A 16,102-nucleotide genomic window follows, 5' to 3' on the forward strand; every position below is an offset into this window, starting at 1 on the left:
TTTTCAGTTTATACTTGGGTATATTGAGGCAATGTAGGTAGGATTATCTTGTAGGTCTGGCAGATGGGTGCCTTGAGAATTTGTCTGTCAGATATTGGGGGGCTGTGTTAGCCAGGCATTTGGGTGTAATGACAAGTGTGCCAAGTTTAATTATGTCACGCACAGGTAACCAGTGCAAGTCTTGTCTGGTGGACGAGATTTGACTGGAGCGTGGTATGTTCAAGGCACAACGAACTGCGTTGTTCTGGAGAACTTGTAATCTATTCAGGTTATGCTCAGTAGAGCCTAGGAATGGGGTGTTACAGTTTGGACAAAATCAAAGGCCTGGCTAACGTGAGGCAACTGTTTGTGGACAGAAAGGGTTTGCAGGCGTTGATTAATTTGTTAGTGTATGCTGTGGTGGAGGCTGTGGAGTTTACTTGTTTTTTGAGGGAGAGTGTGGAATCTAATCTCTTTGGTGACTTTGATGATATTGCCATCGAGTTTGTTTAGATGGACTTGGGTGCCGACGATCATAAGTTCTGTCGTTAGGCAGAGGCTGTGTGTAGCCATCCAGGCCTGTATTTCAAGATAGATTTTGTTTAGCTTTTTGGAATCTCTTTCATAGCAACCAGTGAGTGTAATGAGGACCCGAGTGTCATCTGCAGAATTTGTGTATGCGACACCCAGGTTATCAAGACGATCAAAGAGGTGCTTAGTAAAAATATTATAAAGTGTGGGTGAAACACAGGATCCTTGAGGGACTTCGCAGTGGATGGGTACTAGCTCAGCAGCAGCAGTAGGTGCAAAAACTCCTATGTGTGAGGAAGGATTGGATCCACCTGCCGGCATTTGCCGAAAATGCTGCTTCGGTGAAGGTGTTCAGTCAGGATTTGATGGTCAACAAGGTCAAACGCATAACTAGGTCAAAAGTATAACTAACCTGGTCTTATACATTCTGAATGGCAATATGCTATTCTTAGGGAATAACGTTAGGTTTGACTCATCTTGGTTTGATGAAAGCTCTTCTAAATAAGGCTATACTTTGGTGTCATAATTGTCGAGTTGGTTTTTATATATGTAACAGTACTTACCTTTCCAAAGATTTGTCTTTGCCCCACACGTATCTATAATAAACCATTATTTTTTACGATACATAGTGTTTTTGTGTTTCTTTGGACCATAAGTATGCTACAATTTCTTTGCAACTTCCTACAGTCCTCCCTTCCTCCCTCCTAAAATGAGCCTGGCTGCTCCGTCTACGCTACCAAATGTCTTCAAGTGGTACAGCCTAATACTAAGAGACGAGTTTCTGTATTGCTTCAGATATAGCATTATGAAGCCTTTAGTTGTGCTTTAGAAGAACTGTCCTAACATTCATCAGTCGTGAATAATAGTCCAAATAAATCAGTCCGCTGTCCAAATCTAAGCTAACTGACACTACCACTATAATAACTAAGGTCAGGAGAATTATTCCCTTCCGAGTGCTGGGTCTTGGTCCAGGTGCTTGCTGAATTTTAGTGTTCTACTTAGTAGACCATCGGGCAAATAGTCTTTTGTTATTCTTTGGATTCATTTCTGTAATTCCCTTAGGGGTTAGTCCGTTTCTCGTTCCTCTCTCCCAGGCATTCTCTTGGTCCTGGTAAGATTCCTTCTCTCAATTTCATAGAAATCAAAAAACTCATGTGTATTTTCCTTCTCTATTGGTTGTTGATTGATCCTGAAAAACTTATCATTCGCCTCTTCCCAAAGGTGTTCTTTCATGTATAATTGGTTATACTTATGAGCCCACAGGGATTTGGTTTCCAAATGTCGCTCTGAGATCTCATTAAGATTTACTGGGTATTGGGTTACCTTTCCCTTTTCCATAAGTACTATAATTCAAGTTTTATTTCTCTCACTCTGCAATTTCAATGTTCCTCTATATCCCATTAGTACAGTTCTGATTTACAAACTTGCTTTCCACTCTTATCATTGGTAATGAGACAAGTTTCTCATAGCTTCCAATAACTCAGTTTTGGTTTTCCGGTATTCCTGTTCCCCTTTTTACCATCTGTGCTCTGGGGTAATGTCTCTGGTATCTGCAGGGTTTGGCGTTCAGCTTCCTGGATGCTGTGCGACTCACTCTCTGTAGCATCTGCTCGGTATGCATTCCAGTCCAGGTCTCGCTTTCTGGATGTCACTGCGTCTGATCTATTCAGGAGTTGCTTTCTTCCCTATGGTGATGTCGTTGTTGCATAGGCCGGCTGCCCAGCACGATTCTCGCGTGGTCACACACTACTGCGCTCTCTCTCTCTCTCTCTCTCTCTCTCTCTCTCTCTCGTGTCTTTGAACTTCTCCTATTCCAGTACGCCCTGTCTCCCAGCGTTTAACCTCTAAGCGCATCTCGATCCGTCGTCTAAAAACAAATTCGAAATACGCTCCGCTGCCTCCTTCAGCTACATTTCCTTGTCCCTCTCCGCTCTCCACTCTGTCTAGTCTTCTTTCCGATGTGACGTCCCTTTCCAACCACCTGGGCACAGCCCATGGCAGGTTCTCATTTAAAGGGATAGCTTCAATTATATTTTCGTAATAATTGTTCAATTTATCCTTATTTGAATCATGGAATTTATATCATCCTGGTGTCTCGGTTAAGTTCATATAAACCATCATCTGGAGGCCATCAGGGAGTTCCTAATGGAAATGGGAGTCCTTGTCCCCAAAGGGGGAGTCTCTCCCAGTGAGGTCCCACTTGTCTCGACCCCTAGGTAGCGTGTTGCCGAGCAGGCTCACCGCCCTAAACTCACATGGGGTGAGCCCTCCCTTAGGAAGAAGTGATGAATTCCCTTGATTGTCACAGTACTTCGAATTAAACATTGCTTTAGTCAATAGCTCACTCACTGTTAGGTTTTCTATATGTTCAACTTCTCGCACTCTTCTATGGAATCCCTAAACACCTTATACAAATTATTTTCTTTCTTTACCTATTGAGGAAGTGATCATAAACTTCAGGTTCGTTGATACTAAGACAGATTTCCCCATTTTGGATGGTCAATGTTCTGACCAGTACGGTACAAGAAAGGCTAACTCGTCATACTGCTTGCAAAAGAATGATTTTACAAATTTTAGTGACACCACTAGCAAAGTAAGTAGCCCTCCCATCCAATTCCTTCATTGGATTCACACCTCAGTCCATCCAAGATTCCGACCTCTCAATGTACTTGCGCACTCAATCAATTGCAACTTCTTGATAAGCCTTGTACACCAACCCATCTACAATCCTTTGTCATCCGACTGCGCTCATGTACATTTAGATTAATTTCATGCACAGCATTTAGTTGGGTGTCGTCATATCAAAGCATGAAAAGATTTTGGACAAGGTACTATTTCTTACCACTCCAGGCCAGTACGGGTACTTGTAGTATTTGCACCATACTAACATCCCAGACTCTATTGAACACGGCTCTGGGGAAAGAAAAAGTAATCAATAGAAATATGAAATACATTGGAAGAAAAGCATACTATGTCCTCAAGATCAGCATTAATCAAGAGCCAAATGAGAACAGGTGGGTTGCTGTTCTTGAAGTATTGGCCTTGGTGAACTCGATACCCTAGCGAATATAAAGGCCAAATTTTACAACTCAAATGAGGAGAGTAACTGAATAATGAGGGAGTTTGGTTAGTCCTTTCCTCCTAAATATTCTAAGATTAGTTAATTTACTATTCCAACTACAGATGGGGAAAGGGTTTAATTTCTGCATCCCCAAGGATGGATGAAGCTACATGAAGAACACCCTCGCCCCCCAAAACCTTTTGTGAGAGAACAGGTAGAGTGCAGTTGCTGAGCACAAAACCGCAGAGGGCCGGGAAATCACTGAGCGCCACAGCAGGGGTTGTCAAGTGACAAATAAGAGCGTCATACTTGAAATTAGCACAGCAGAGTGTGGGCAGCGCTGGTAGGAAGCTCCAACCAATGCAGAAGTTGTAATGGGACCATGCCTGTGTCGGCCCACTTCACTAAAAGACTAATATTGTGAAGGGATCTTCAATGTAACATCGGTTCCCCTTACCTTGCTGCAGAAGTATATTCGGCAACTCTTCATCATCATCTTCCTCAGTCACTTCATCCACCCAAGTAGAGTTCTGGCTTTGGTAATCTGGTGAGCTAAACTCCACAGACAGATCAGAGTTCACCACTTCTGTCAATGAATTTAGATGGGAGATTTTTATTTTGTCAGAGCACTAATCACATCTGTAAATCTTCTTTGATAGGCAAGCTTAACATTGCAAATAAAGCATTTACAAAAGACCCTCCCAATACACAAAATAAATGCAATGCAGAAAGCATGGAGTTTTCAAAGAAAGGTGTCAAAATGAAAGAAAGGAGGATAGGAAAGAGGATGTTAAGTAATTACAGCAAGCTAAATGTAATGGAAGTGGTGAAGAAAAGGGGGCAGTGCGAGGAAGGGCTGATAACCTAATCAAATAACGATGTGGCAATTCAGAACACAGAACGAGCATAGGAACATTAAAGGAAAGAAGGAGAGTTGAGAACAAAAGAAAAGGGAGCTTGTTGAGGAATGGGCGGCTGCATTTTGTGTTTACGCTTTAGAAAAAAAACGTTAAGTGTTTTCAAGTGGGGTATTAAAACAGGTACAACATTTCCGACACATACAAATTCTAATTTGATATTAAATGTTCAAGAAACCAAAACACGAAGTCAGCCAAATAAAATAAAATTATTGCAAATTAAAGCTCATGAAATAGTTAAAATGCAGAGTTTTTAGGCCCTTCAAAAGAAGCATTTAAAAGGTGCACTTAAGAATGAATTTTCGTACCTCAAAAGGAACCCACCCTGGCTCCTCAAACCCAGAGTGCTATCTGACTTCCCGTTACAGACCCAGAGTGCCACCCCAGTTTAGTTGCTAGGTATGTGGGATTGGAAAAGTGAATAGTCTTACAATGCAAGCTGCATTGAATGTGATCCTTGCTTCGCAGGAGCCAATGCAGCTGTTTCAGCACTGGGTTAACAGAGCTGACCTTCCAGGCCTCAGCCACCAGCAGCATGGAGGTCAGCGTTCAATGGAAGAAGTGGAAACCCAGCCAAAATATAACTTGTGAATCAAGCCTAGACATAACCAGGGTCTGAACCACAAAACAAAATCAGAAGTTAAGAATACCTCTAAGTGCAAAATGAAAATCGGCTGGCTTCACAAGGATAACACAGGGAGGAATGAAAAAGCATAAAGTCAAATGTGGAACCCAACGATTTTATATATGGTGACAAGGAGGCTGGACCTACATGTACAGAAAATGTATGTAATAGGGCCTTAACAGAAACGAGAGGATTAGGGCAAAAAATCCAATCAACTCCTGATTACATGAAGACAGTTCTCATGGAGACAGATGTTGTACTCTGAGGTCACATGTAGGCCATAACTGGGTGCCATTTACATATTGATGTGTCCAGTTCAAATATCATATCTCCATATAAAGAGTGAAAAGCTTGGGTGACCACACTGACGCGTGCCATATGGGTGAGGTGGATCCTTGCTAACAGTTTCTTGTTAATCCTTATTCAAACAGACTATTGGTGGGATTATTCACCAGTGAGACAACATGCTATCTACATTTAAATAAGTTGGTCTTGTACAGGTCTATGCTAAGAGCCCTGACCAAACTCAAATATATTTAAAGAAATAAGCAGTGCTAATCCTCACATTGGTTCAAAAAAAGTGCACAAAAGAAGTAACTGTCCAATGACAACAATTGCAAAATAAAATCTAGCAAATTGTTTTGAGCGGGTCACTTTCACTGACAGAAGATAAATCAGCCTTCAATATTGGCTTGGGTTGGTTGGAGAACAAAACAATTCTTCTGTACAGTGGAAGTAGTGGATGCGCCATTCTTTAGTCTGTTACAATATCTAGTGATGGCAAACATTATCCAAAATCCTCCTTCACACCCTAAAGGCAATGCTGTATGCATCTGCATCTTTAGCATCAGGAGTACGGTGGCATCAAACTTGTCCATAAAGATCTCTACTGGCCTCTAGAACCAAAACTCATTTAAAATAGCCCGAATTGCTTTAAAAAAAATGTTGTCTTTAGTAAGGAGAAGCCAAAAAAGACTTTATATACAACCATAAATGAGATATACCTTCAGTCAAAATTACAATGCAAAATTCATGATCACTGTTATTAGCAACAGACTTCAAGTGTGTAAAATTAAAGAGTTCAATCATCTATAATCACCTTTTACAGAATCCCACAATTTAGTGATATAATAGATTTAATTAAGATCATTACCAAGCATGAACCAATCCCACAGGGTATTTTGAAGGCAGCAGAACAGCTTGTTTATTACCATATGATAATAAATTGGGAAGTACATTTAGAATTAAGATACAATTGAATAGGTCAAAAAGAACTTCACTTTTGCACTCCCTATGGGTCTTATGACCCCAAACACTTAACCTTTCTGGGCACTAAAAATTGAGTATTGTGTAACAGCTTAATTTTTATAATTGTGCAAGTTTGTATTGATCAAATTAGCACACATTTTTCATCATAGTCATACAGGGTGAGAAAAAAAACAAAAGCATAAACGGCGATTAATCCAATTGCTTTTGTACCGAAACAGAAGATGAGTCCTTCACTGCCATGATCTGGTAGACAGTGTTATACAGGGAATCACTGAACATTTCTAACAAAGACACACAACAATTGACAAAATGTTCTTTCAGAGAACAGTGATGATACACTGTAGTTTAAAAAGGTGCGTCTACACCAGGTGTTTCAGCCGTCTGTGTGGGCTAAATGAGCCTCGTATCTGACACAGCCTTCATCAGGACGGGGGGCTGTATGAGAAGGAAGTTCGTGGAGTGCTGTGGACAGGGAGAAGGAGAATTTGTTTAGGGGAGTTCTTTGTGAAAAAATATCCAATTAATAGATATCAAACTGTGCCATGTGAGAGGTATCATGAAAAAAACACAGCTTACCTGTGGGAATGATTAACCACAGGTACTCGTATGGGCGACCGGCTCGAGTCAGGGTCCCACAAATACTCCTATTATCAAAAAGAGGAGGGGGGTGTTGAATATATTCTCCAACCAATTATCCATAATTCTTGGAAGATACATATTGAAAATGCTACGAAGAATACTGGCAGCTTACCTCAGAATGGGTGCTGCAACACAGTGCTCTGTGCTGGCCTCACGGCAGTGAATGTCCTAGAAGAGGGCATAGTGTAAGTTACCTGACTAAAAAAGGGGTTAAAGTGTGTGGCACTCACAAAATTACATCAGCGCGTAGTGAATACCTCTTGATGTTACGCTCAGGCAGCATGTGCAAGCCGCATCTGGCAGGCGAGGTACTGCAGATCTCTGCAGAAAGCGCTGAGTCACTCCATAGACTCGTTAGACAGGCAGCGTGGTGTTGCTAAAGCCGTTGCCAAGACTCACGACTATTTATATGGGCGGCCATTTTGAAACATCATGATGAGTCATAACGAATGTAAAATTAAGCCAAGTCATAAAATAGGGCCCGACATTACTAAATAAACAATTATAGATGGTCCCTAGGTAGACCAAATAATTGCAGTGCGGTCGGTTAGACAGTTTATTACGGTTGCCACGGTAACCGTGTTAAAAATGCAAACGTCTTTGGTTAAAAAACCACTGGTCAGAAACACAGTGTCTATTGTTCATACCGGACATGAAACTACGCGGGGCAGTTTAATGTTGCATTTACAAGGGAACTTATATCGTACCCATGTGTCTGAGCCTGGCATCAGCTGAAAACAGGCGGGGCGAGAAACACGAAGGCAGAGTAAAATTAAGGGAACATGGGCGATACTAAATAGTTCCATAGCTAAGTGGACGCAGATGATAATCATACATATACATCTACCAACAGTAGTACCACCTCAAAATTCATGGGTCTGTTTTTCATCGGTAATTTGTGGGTACAGAGATGTTTACTATACATGATTACTTGCATATATACGTATCAATACCATATTTGTGCAATATAACAGTTGCTGGTACCAAGTCAATGTGTATAAATGGAATTCATGGGTCTATTTGTCATCGACAAATATAGACATAAGTGGTGGTCCATCCATTTACATGGTTTTTTATACATTGTAAATTTTGTAAATATGTATAACTGTAATCTGTATTTCACTGTATTACTGTATCCATCGTAACTAACCTATGTACACACTGTAAATTAATGTACAGCACTGTAACTAAGCTGAGAATAACCTTGCTGCTCCTGGCCCTCATACCTTCGGGTCTGGTGCGCAATATAAATAAATGAATAAACAAATACATACACATATAAATGTAACAGTTGTGCTATGCCTGGAGTGCGGGCAGAGTGATTTTATTTGCCTCTACATACCCTACATCACGTGTCCATTTGAATTTACATAAAGGATTTCCATTCGACTGAAATATTGAGTCCTGTTCTCACACTGTCCAGCTTGTGCACCCATCTTTGCTCAAGCTGTGTCAAAATCCTGTTCATTTCCCCCCTCCCTCCACTTTGCGGGTGTCACTTTTTGTATAATGAACCACCTCAAATCTGTGTCTTTGTGGTTTTCTTTGCTGAAGTGTTCAACTAGAGGCTTATCAGCCACCTTATTTATTTCTTATGCACGACCGGTGCTCCGAAATGCGCATCTTTATTGGTCGGATGGTCTTCCCTACATAGAGTAAACCACAGGGGCATTGTATTATGTATACCACGTCCTTTGTGTTACAGTTGGTATGATCCTTCATTATCCATTTAATGGTCTTATGTTCAAATGATTTCTTCTGCAGAGTGAGAGGGCAAGCCACACACTTGCCACACTTGTAATGTCCAATGAGTGGGGGTACATTCCACAAGGTGTTGTCCACTCGTGGCGGAGGTTCAATGAACGTGTGCACCAAAGAGTCCTTTAAATTCTTATTCTTCTCGAAGGCGAAACACGGTGTTTGATTTAAAGTACCCGGCTGTTTCACCAGATGCCTATTCTTTTAGATGGTCTTTTGTATTAATTGGCTCAGTGGTCCAAAAGGTGGTAACACATACCAGCCTGCCTAGTTCTTTCTTGGGCTTCTTCTCGAGGCAAATTTCCCTGGGTGTATATCTCGCTCTTTTTTTGGCTTGCTTGATGGATTTTTTAGGGTAGCCTCTCTCGGTAAAACGGATATGTTATGTTATGTTATTTTGCACTTATATAGCGCCTTATATACCATTGGTATGGTCTGAAGGCGCTGGTAGGTTGAACGCCCTTGGGAACCGAAGTTCAGATCAGTAGAGAGAGAACGGAGAGTCAAAAAGGTGCGTGTGAGCACCGGGTATGTGTGCAGCTCGTGCGGTACTCGTGTAATAGCTGCTTCTTAGCGGTAGATGTGGTGGTTTAGAGATCAGGAGAATGTGTTCGTTCTGGCAGGATTTATCCGGAACGGATGTGGCTGCGTTAGGCCCGAGGAAAACGCCTGGCTGGGGGTGTGATACCAGCAGTGTTTACATAGAATGATGTGGAATAAGCGGCGGATGTTGGTATGAGAACAGTTATACCGAATGGTGTCATAGTATCTCTGTGTTCTAGTTGAGTGGTGATGTAAGGAGAGAGTAAGCGTGGTGGTGTGATATGATTGGTTATATGCTCTTTCAAAGAGCACACTTCTAAATGCAACTTTCCAAGACATGGTACTGAGCAACCCTCTAAATTCAATGTTTCATAGCAAGGCTACTGGGCGAACTTCTAAATACAATTTTCCACAGAGAGGTTTATTGGGCACACTTCTAAATTCAATTTACCAGAGACGCTATTGGGCAGAGGGCTATTGGTTACACTTCTAAATGCAATTTTCACAGAGCGTATACTGGGCATAGTTCTAAATTCAATTTTCCAGAGAGGCTATTGGGCACACTTCTAAATTCAATTTACCAGAGAGGCTATTGGGCAGAGGGCTATTGGGTACACTTCTAAATGCAATTTTCACAGAGCTTCAGCATGTTTCTTATATCTCTCGGTTTCGGTGCAATTCCTGTGGATCCGTAAAAACTGTCCATAGGGTAAGTTGCATTTCAGTCCCATCGGGTGGTAGCTCTGAAAATGGAGTAAGCTGTCGCGATCTGTTGGTTTTTCGGAATAGTTCTGTCTTAAGTTGATCTCCTGTTCTATATATCTGAAGATCCAAAAAGTCAATTTGATGATGATCCCAGTGTATGGTAAACTTGATGTGTGTATTTCGTGAATTCAACCAGTGGTGAAAATCCTTTAGGTCCAAAGGGGTGTCATTCCACACTATCATGATGTCATCCATGTAGCATTTGCATAGGGCAATGTTGCTTAGAAAGGGGTTTGCCTACGTGAACACATTGTTCTTTTCATAGTTGGACATGTAGAGGTTTGCAACATCGGGGGCAAAGGTTGCCCCCATGCTAACTCCCTTAGTTTGTTTATAAAATTGATTTGGAAGAGGAAGAAATTCTCTGACATGGCCAGTCTAGTGCATTCCAGAATGAATTCTGTCGGTGTTGAATTTGTATCATCCCTGGTGTTCAAGACATCACGTATTGCCTCTATCCCTTCTGCTTGCGGGATCGACGTATACAGTGCTTCTACGTCCATGGTGGCAAGGAGGCTGTTGTTGCTCAGATTGATTTTGTTAAGTAAATTTATAGTGCTGTTGGTGTCCTTAAGGAATGATGACATTCTAGCCACGAATGGTTTCTGAAAAAAATCTGTATAAAGAGATAGAGGTTTGAGCAGTGATTCACAGGCGGACACTATAGGTCTCCCTGGTGGTTTCTGGGCGTTTTTGTGGACCTTGGGCAAAATGTAGAACGCTGGGGTGCGTGGTTTGGTCTTATTCAGAGACTAACAGGCCGGGGTACTAATGGCTATAAGACCCTCAGCAGAGGGCCAATACCACCCTGGGGGCATTACCTAGGGCGGTATTGGCCAGCCGCCTCAGGTCTTATTGCCACAATATATAATAATTTGCTGAAAACGTCCATGAAATTCCTACTCTCTGGGCATATCTTCTCATTTCCTCACTTCTTAATTGTATTCCATTATCACTGATCATTTTTCTAGGTCAACCCTCCCTTGTTACAGAAATTGTATCAATTCACTGGTACTCCCATTCCGCACACATTTTTCTTCAACCCAAGAAGAGCAATAGTAAACCATTACATTTAGAAATGTTCTCTCTAACTTCAACATACTTTAAGGCCTCACAATGTCTATACCAACTTGTTCCCAAGCCTCATTTGGATGCTGCATCACTAGTTCCTCAAAAGTCTCTCCACTCTGTCCATCCCTGGTCATCAATACCTTTTTCTAAGCTTTTGTTTAGTTCGTGTGGATCAAGGATGCCCTTGATGTACCATCCCCATTCATTCTTTTATTAATTACTCTTGCTTGACTAACAGATTATCCTCTAGAAAATTCTCCTTTCACTTCCCAAAATGGCAATACCTCCTCCTCCTCCTCAATTCATACTTTGCTCGCTATCTGCTAACCGTGTACCTCATTACATTTTGTAAAACTCCATCAACTTCCTCATCAGCTTCCATTCCTACGGGTTCTTCTGTTTTTATTGGCAACTGTGAAAGGAAATCTGCAACTCTGTGTTTTACTCCTAATACATATCCAATCTCGTCTTGTAGTTTGATGCTCAATCTGGCCAATCTCAGAGTTGCGCTACACATCCCTCTTACTGTCAATAGCTCCCCTAATGGTTTGTGATCTGTGTGCATTAGAACTTGCTAACCCATCGATACTTGCAAATATAATTCACTCCCCACACACAGGCCAATTACTTCCGCTCTGTTACAGAATATCTTGCTTCAATTCTAATCACTGCTCTTAACGCACAACATTTTCTCTATAAAATGACCTCCTCCTCTGTATAACTTCTTCAATAATATCCTCTTCCTCTACTACAGGCTCTATTTGTTCTATATGTGTCTTCCCTTTTTGGATGGAGTGCCGTCTACAGAGGAGCCCCCAAACGTTTCTCCTTTTTGGAAGGTGTTCATAAAAATCCATAAAGGACTCTATGTTACACAAAATTGTGGCAAAATGTGCATAGGACCATGTTTTGCCTTGTTCTCACTTTTTGAGAAGGGATAATTTTCGTGTGAGAAACCTGAAGGTGTCTCACTTGCTAGCCCCCGGGATCTGTCATCCAGGTGGCCAGGACACTGACATCGCTATTGGATCCAGTTCCTGGAGGTGGTTCAATGCGGGGGGGGGATCACCAGGATGGGGGATCTGCGGGGAGTCGAAGAGGGATGCTGACGGGCGAGACGGGTTACCCCTTTCCTTGTGACACCTTTTCCCCATCCTACCACGTAGGATGTTTAGAAACTCTACCCCCCACCTCCTTCCCTACACAAACACTTTCTCACACTGCGAAAGACAATGGACTCTAACACCAAAGCCGTTTACCTGACATGTCCTAACACAAGGGTCAGGCAGAGTCAGGTAATTGCTGATAACCACCCGACAGACCTTTCCCTTCCCCACAGGGATAAAAGGCAGAGCATGAGAGCACACTGAGCAAAGCCGAATGCATGAGGAAGCAGCTATTCCGGGACGGCAGTTTAAACGAAGGAGAAAGGTGGTGGAAACCGAAAGGACAACACAGGGAATTACCCCAGCCCTTTTTAACCCAGAGCCGCAAAGCCTTCGCTAAAAGAACAGTAAGACCAGAAATTGCTGCTGGCAGTTGGTGTGGCAGAAGTCAATGGTACATGTGACCCTCCCACACTGATAGCCAGGGCGGGGAAAAGAGCTTGGTGCTGTGGTACCATTCTTGATTCCAGCAGAAGAAAAGCCAACAAATTCAGCACAGTCGTTGAGTCAGAGAAAATTGATAACAGCCCTGACTGTGTTCAGCTCAAAGTTGCAGTGGCGACATTTATGTAAAAGAAAAGATGATAATAGACAAAGGTCTTTTGTGAACAACCGAGGTATTAAGGTTATAGTGGGCCAGTCCGCGTGGGTGCTCATCTGAAAGATTAACAATACCCCACGCCTGAACAAGAGGATATATAGAATTGAGTGCATTAACTACAAAAACCAAGAGGCTCTAGGGGAGGCCAGCGTGAAAAGTCAAAGTGGTCATACAAGGGTCAAACCAAACCCCTTGTACAGTCGAAAGTCTTTGACACGTTGTGGAAATGAAATGAACTGTGTTACTTAGGAGAACGCCATGAAAATGTTTATAGCGTGAAACCTGCACTTGCCAAAGAATCACAGAGTGACCCAGCGAGACGTTACTGCACTACAGAAGTCTCTGAGAATTGGCAAACGCTTTGGGAGGCAGGTGAAAGAAGGTCTGAGCCCGAACGAGGGGGACCTAAGTAAAGTGGAGAAGGTAACCCGGAGGATTGTTTAAAAAGACATTAAGATAACAGAATATTACAAGACGATGCTGTGAATTGAAAAGTGAAATGAACTGCATTGTGATGACAAACGTGAACCCGACTGACCGATGTCCACAGTGTTTGAGCCCGATTGAGGGAGGCCGACATTGTAAAGGGGATCGAAGCCCGGATGAGGGGTATATTGGGGTGAAGAGTAATCGCCCAACGTGGAGATTAATAGAAGGAACTTTTGTTTGTTTTGATACATCAGATCCTCTGAAGCAAGAGAATTTGCAAAAAAGAGACTTGGGCTCAGAAGTCCTTGATATTGTAAAAAGGAACTGTAAACTCGGGCCGGAGGAGCCCAGAAGTGTGCTGTGCTCGAGAGTCCCGCCTTGTCCTGTGCTTCAAACGTGGGGAAGGGAGACCCCGGGCATAACATCCGGAATCATCATTTTGAGAACACTTCTTTCTTTGTGAACATTATCACACACTATATTGCAGGCCCTTTTTATTTGACTAGACTCTACCAGGACTGTATTATTTGATGGGTGTAGCTTGCTCCCATCTTAGATTTACGTTTTGATTAGGAGTTTATATCACCCATTTTTACAGTTAAATAAACACCTTTGAACTGTGATCACTTGCGTCTGTCTTGCTTTGATACCATGCCTTCCTTACAGAGGCCTCTTCCTCCAACTCCTCTTCTAATTTGAAAACGAAGAAATGTGTTTGTTCAGAACTGGTGGGGAGGGCTTTCAGGGGGGCGGGAAGAGAGATTCCTTCAACAAACACTGATGTGGATATTTTGTGTTGGGTTTTTGGTGGCAAAATATACATACTTAATTGTTGTCCCATTTCGGACAGTGTTCTTGTCTTTAGATTTCGACACATAGGTCAAGTGTTCGAACGTTGGGTTAGGCCTCAGTGTCAAAACTGATTTTCAAATGTTTAAGGACTGCCTGGTCTGATTTTGTTTTGGGCCTATGTTATTCTTGCACAGCCTTTAATACAACAATATATGCCTCCACAGCACGACTTAACGTCAGCCCTACGGAGCTGTGGGGCAGCTGCACGGTAACGTTTAAGGTTTCCTCCCTAGTTCGCTCTTCTGTGTCGCTTTCAAAGCCGATGCTAGTTTTCCTGGCTTCCAAATCTTCCTCTGTAGTGGTCGACTAGCCGAACAATCTTTCTGACTGTATAGGGTAGGTTTCCAAGTGCTTATTTATGCCTTCGCTCTAGGCGATTTTGGTTTAAACAGTTTACATGCTGGACTCAACACATGGCGGCGTTGTGGTGGTCCCTTGGAGGATAATTGTTGCACACAAGGTGCGTGTCCTTCAAAAGGGAACTTTGTGCTGCACTACAGGCAGAATTTAAACAGAGTATTCTCCATGAACTACTTCGAAACGAGTGATGGGCAATACTAAGGGGGTTGAGACACATTTTATAAATGAAGCAAATAAAATGTTAAATCTTTTCGCCCTCCCCCACTCTGTGAACTGATTTCTTTTCAGCATGGATCCCCTTTCGGGCGTGCAGCTTATCTCAACTCCCACAGTCTCTGAAGTTTGTATAGATGATATGACATGCATAACTCACCGTAATAGCATTTCTGATGATTGTATCTGCTTAGATTCACATGCTGTGCATGTGGTCCGACATCCAGTGGTAGGCGCAGAGTATTGCATCTTGTCTTTCGGGGACCGAAAGGGGACGTCGGCATAGGCGTGTCTGTAACACTAGACCTATCGTGACGTGTAGTGTACCCAAAATCCCTCATGCGCGGAGGTCCCTCTGATTGTATTTTTTCTGCCACGAGGGAGCCCCAGACTATTGTGAGTGAGTACATAAAGAGAGAAAGTAGTAAGACGGCTATGTTCCTTCCACCCGAGTGGGGAGGCAGGGTGGGCGCATGTGAATCTAAGCGGATACAATCATCAGAAATGCTATTACGGCGAGTAATGCATGTCTTCTGATGCTTGTGAATCTGCTTAGAATCACATGCTGTTCATAGACTAGCGAGCAGTAGCCGGAGTTGGGTTATGAGAAGGAACAGTAGTGAAAAGATGTCTTAATACTGCTTGTCTCACCTGAGAATCAGATCTAGAATGAGTGTCTAGGCAACAGTGTTTTGTAAAGGTGTGTACAGAACTCCAGGTTGCCGCTTTGCAAATGGACTCAAGGGGAACATTTGCAATGAATGCTATGGAAGCCCCATGCCCCGAGTAGAGTGTGCTCTAGGCTTGAAGGGCAGTTCTCTCTTAGCAAGAGTATAACAGTGTGATGCATTTGACAAACCACCTTGAGATAGCTGATTTAGAGACAGGATCCCCTTCTCTACCAGCTGCTACTGAAACGAATAACTGCTTTGTCTTTCTCAGTGGTTTTGTTCTTTCCAGGTAAAACATGAGTGCCCTGCACACATCTAGTGTGTGTAGGCTTCTTTCGACCATGCTAGTGGGATTCTGGAAGAAAGTGGGTAGTTCAACCGATTGGTTCACATGGAACTTCTAAATGAATTTAGGCGTAAAACGGGGATGAGTGTGCAGAACCACCTTATCCCTGTGGACTGCAGCAAATGGGTCTAGAACTGAAAGGGCCGGTAGTTCACTAAATCTTCTAATAGAAGTGATAGCCACTAGGAAGGCCGTCTTATAAGTAAGGTCCCTTAGACTTGCTTTATGAATTGGTTCAATTCATAAAGTCTGGTCAATACCACATTTAGATCCCATCCGGGAGCTGGGTTAGAAACGGGGGGATGA

General features: G+C 42.6%; 1 protein-coding gene across 2 annotated transcripts in view; it reads right to left on the minus strand.

Moving 5' to 3' along the window:
- PWWP3A (PWWP domain containing 3A, DNA repair factor) overlaps nucleotides 1–16,102 on the minus strand; it is a 653,378-nt gene that overhangs the window by 441,040 nt on the left and 196,236 nt on the right. The window contains exons 6-7 of one of the 2 annotated variants that reach the window (XM_069646781.1): nucleotides 4,029–4,154; nucleotides 3,353–3,423 (exon numbers count right to left, since the gene is read on the minus strand). In XM_069646781.1, the coding sequence (XP_069502882.1) occupies nucleotides 3,353–3,423; nucleotides 4,029–4,154 (197 nt within the window). Of the gene's footprint in view, nucleotides 1–3,352; nucleotides 3,424–4,028; nucleotides 4,158–16,102 lie in introns of both variants that reach the window. The other variant, XM_069646772.1, reaches the window with a different exon arrangement.

This window comes from Ambystoma mexicanum, chromosome 1p (genome assembly GCF_040938575.1).
Source record: "Ambystoma mexicanum isolate Mex_15411 chromosome 1p, UKY_AmexF1_1, whole genome shotgun sequence".
NCBI classification, from domain to species: domain Eukaryota; kingdom Metazoa; phylum Chordata; class Amphibia; order Caudata; family Ambystomatidae; genus Ambystoma; species Ambystoma mexicanum.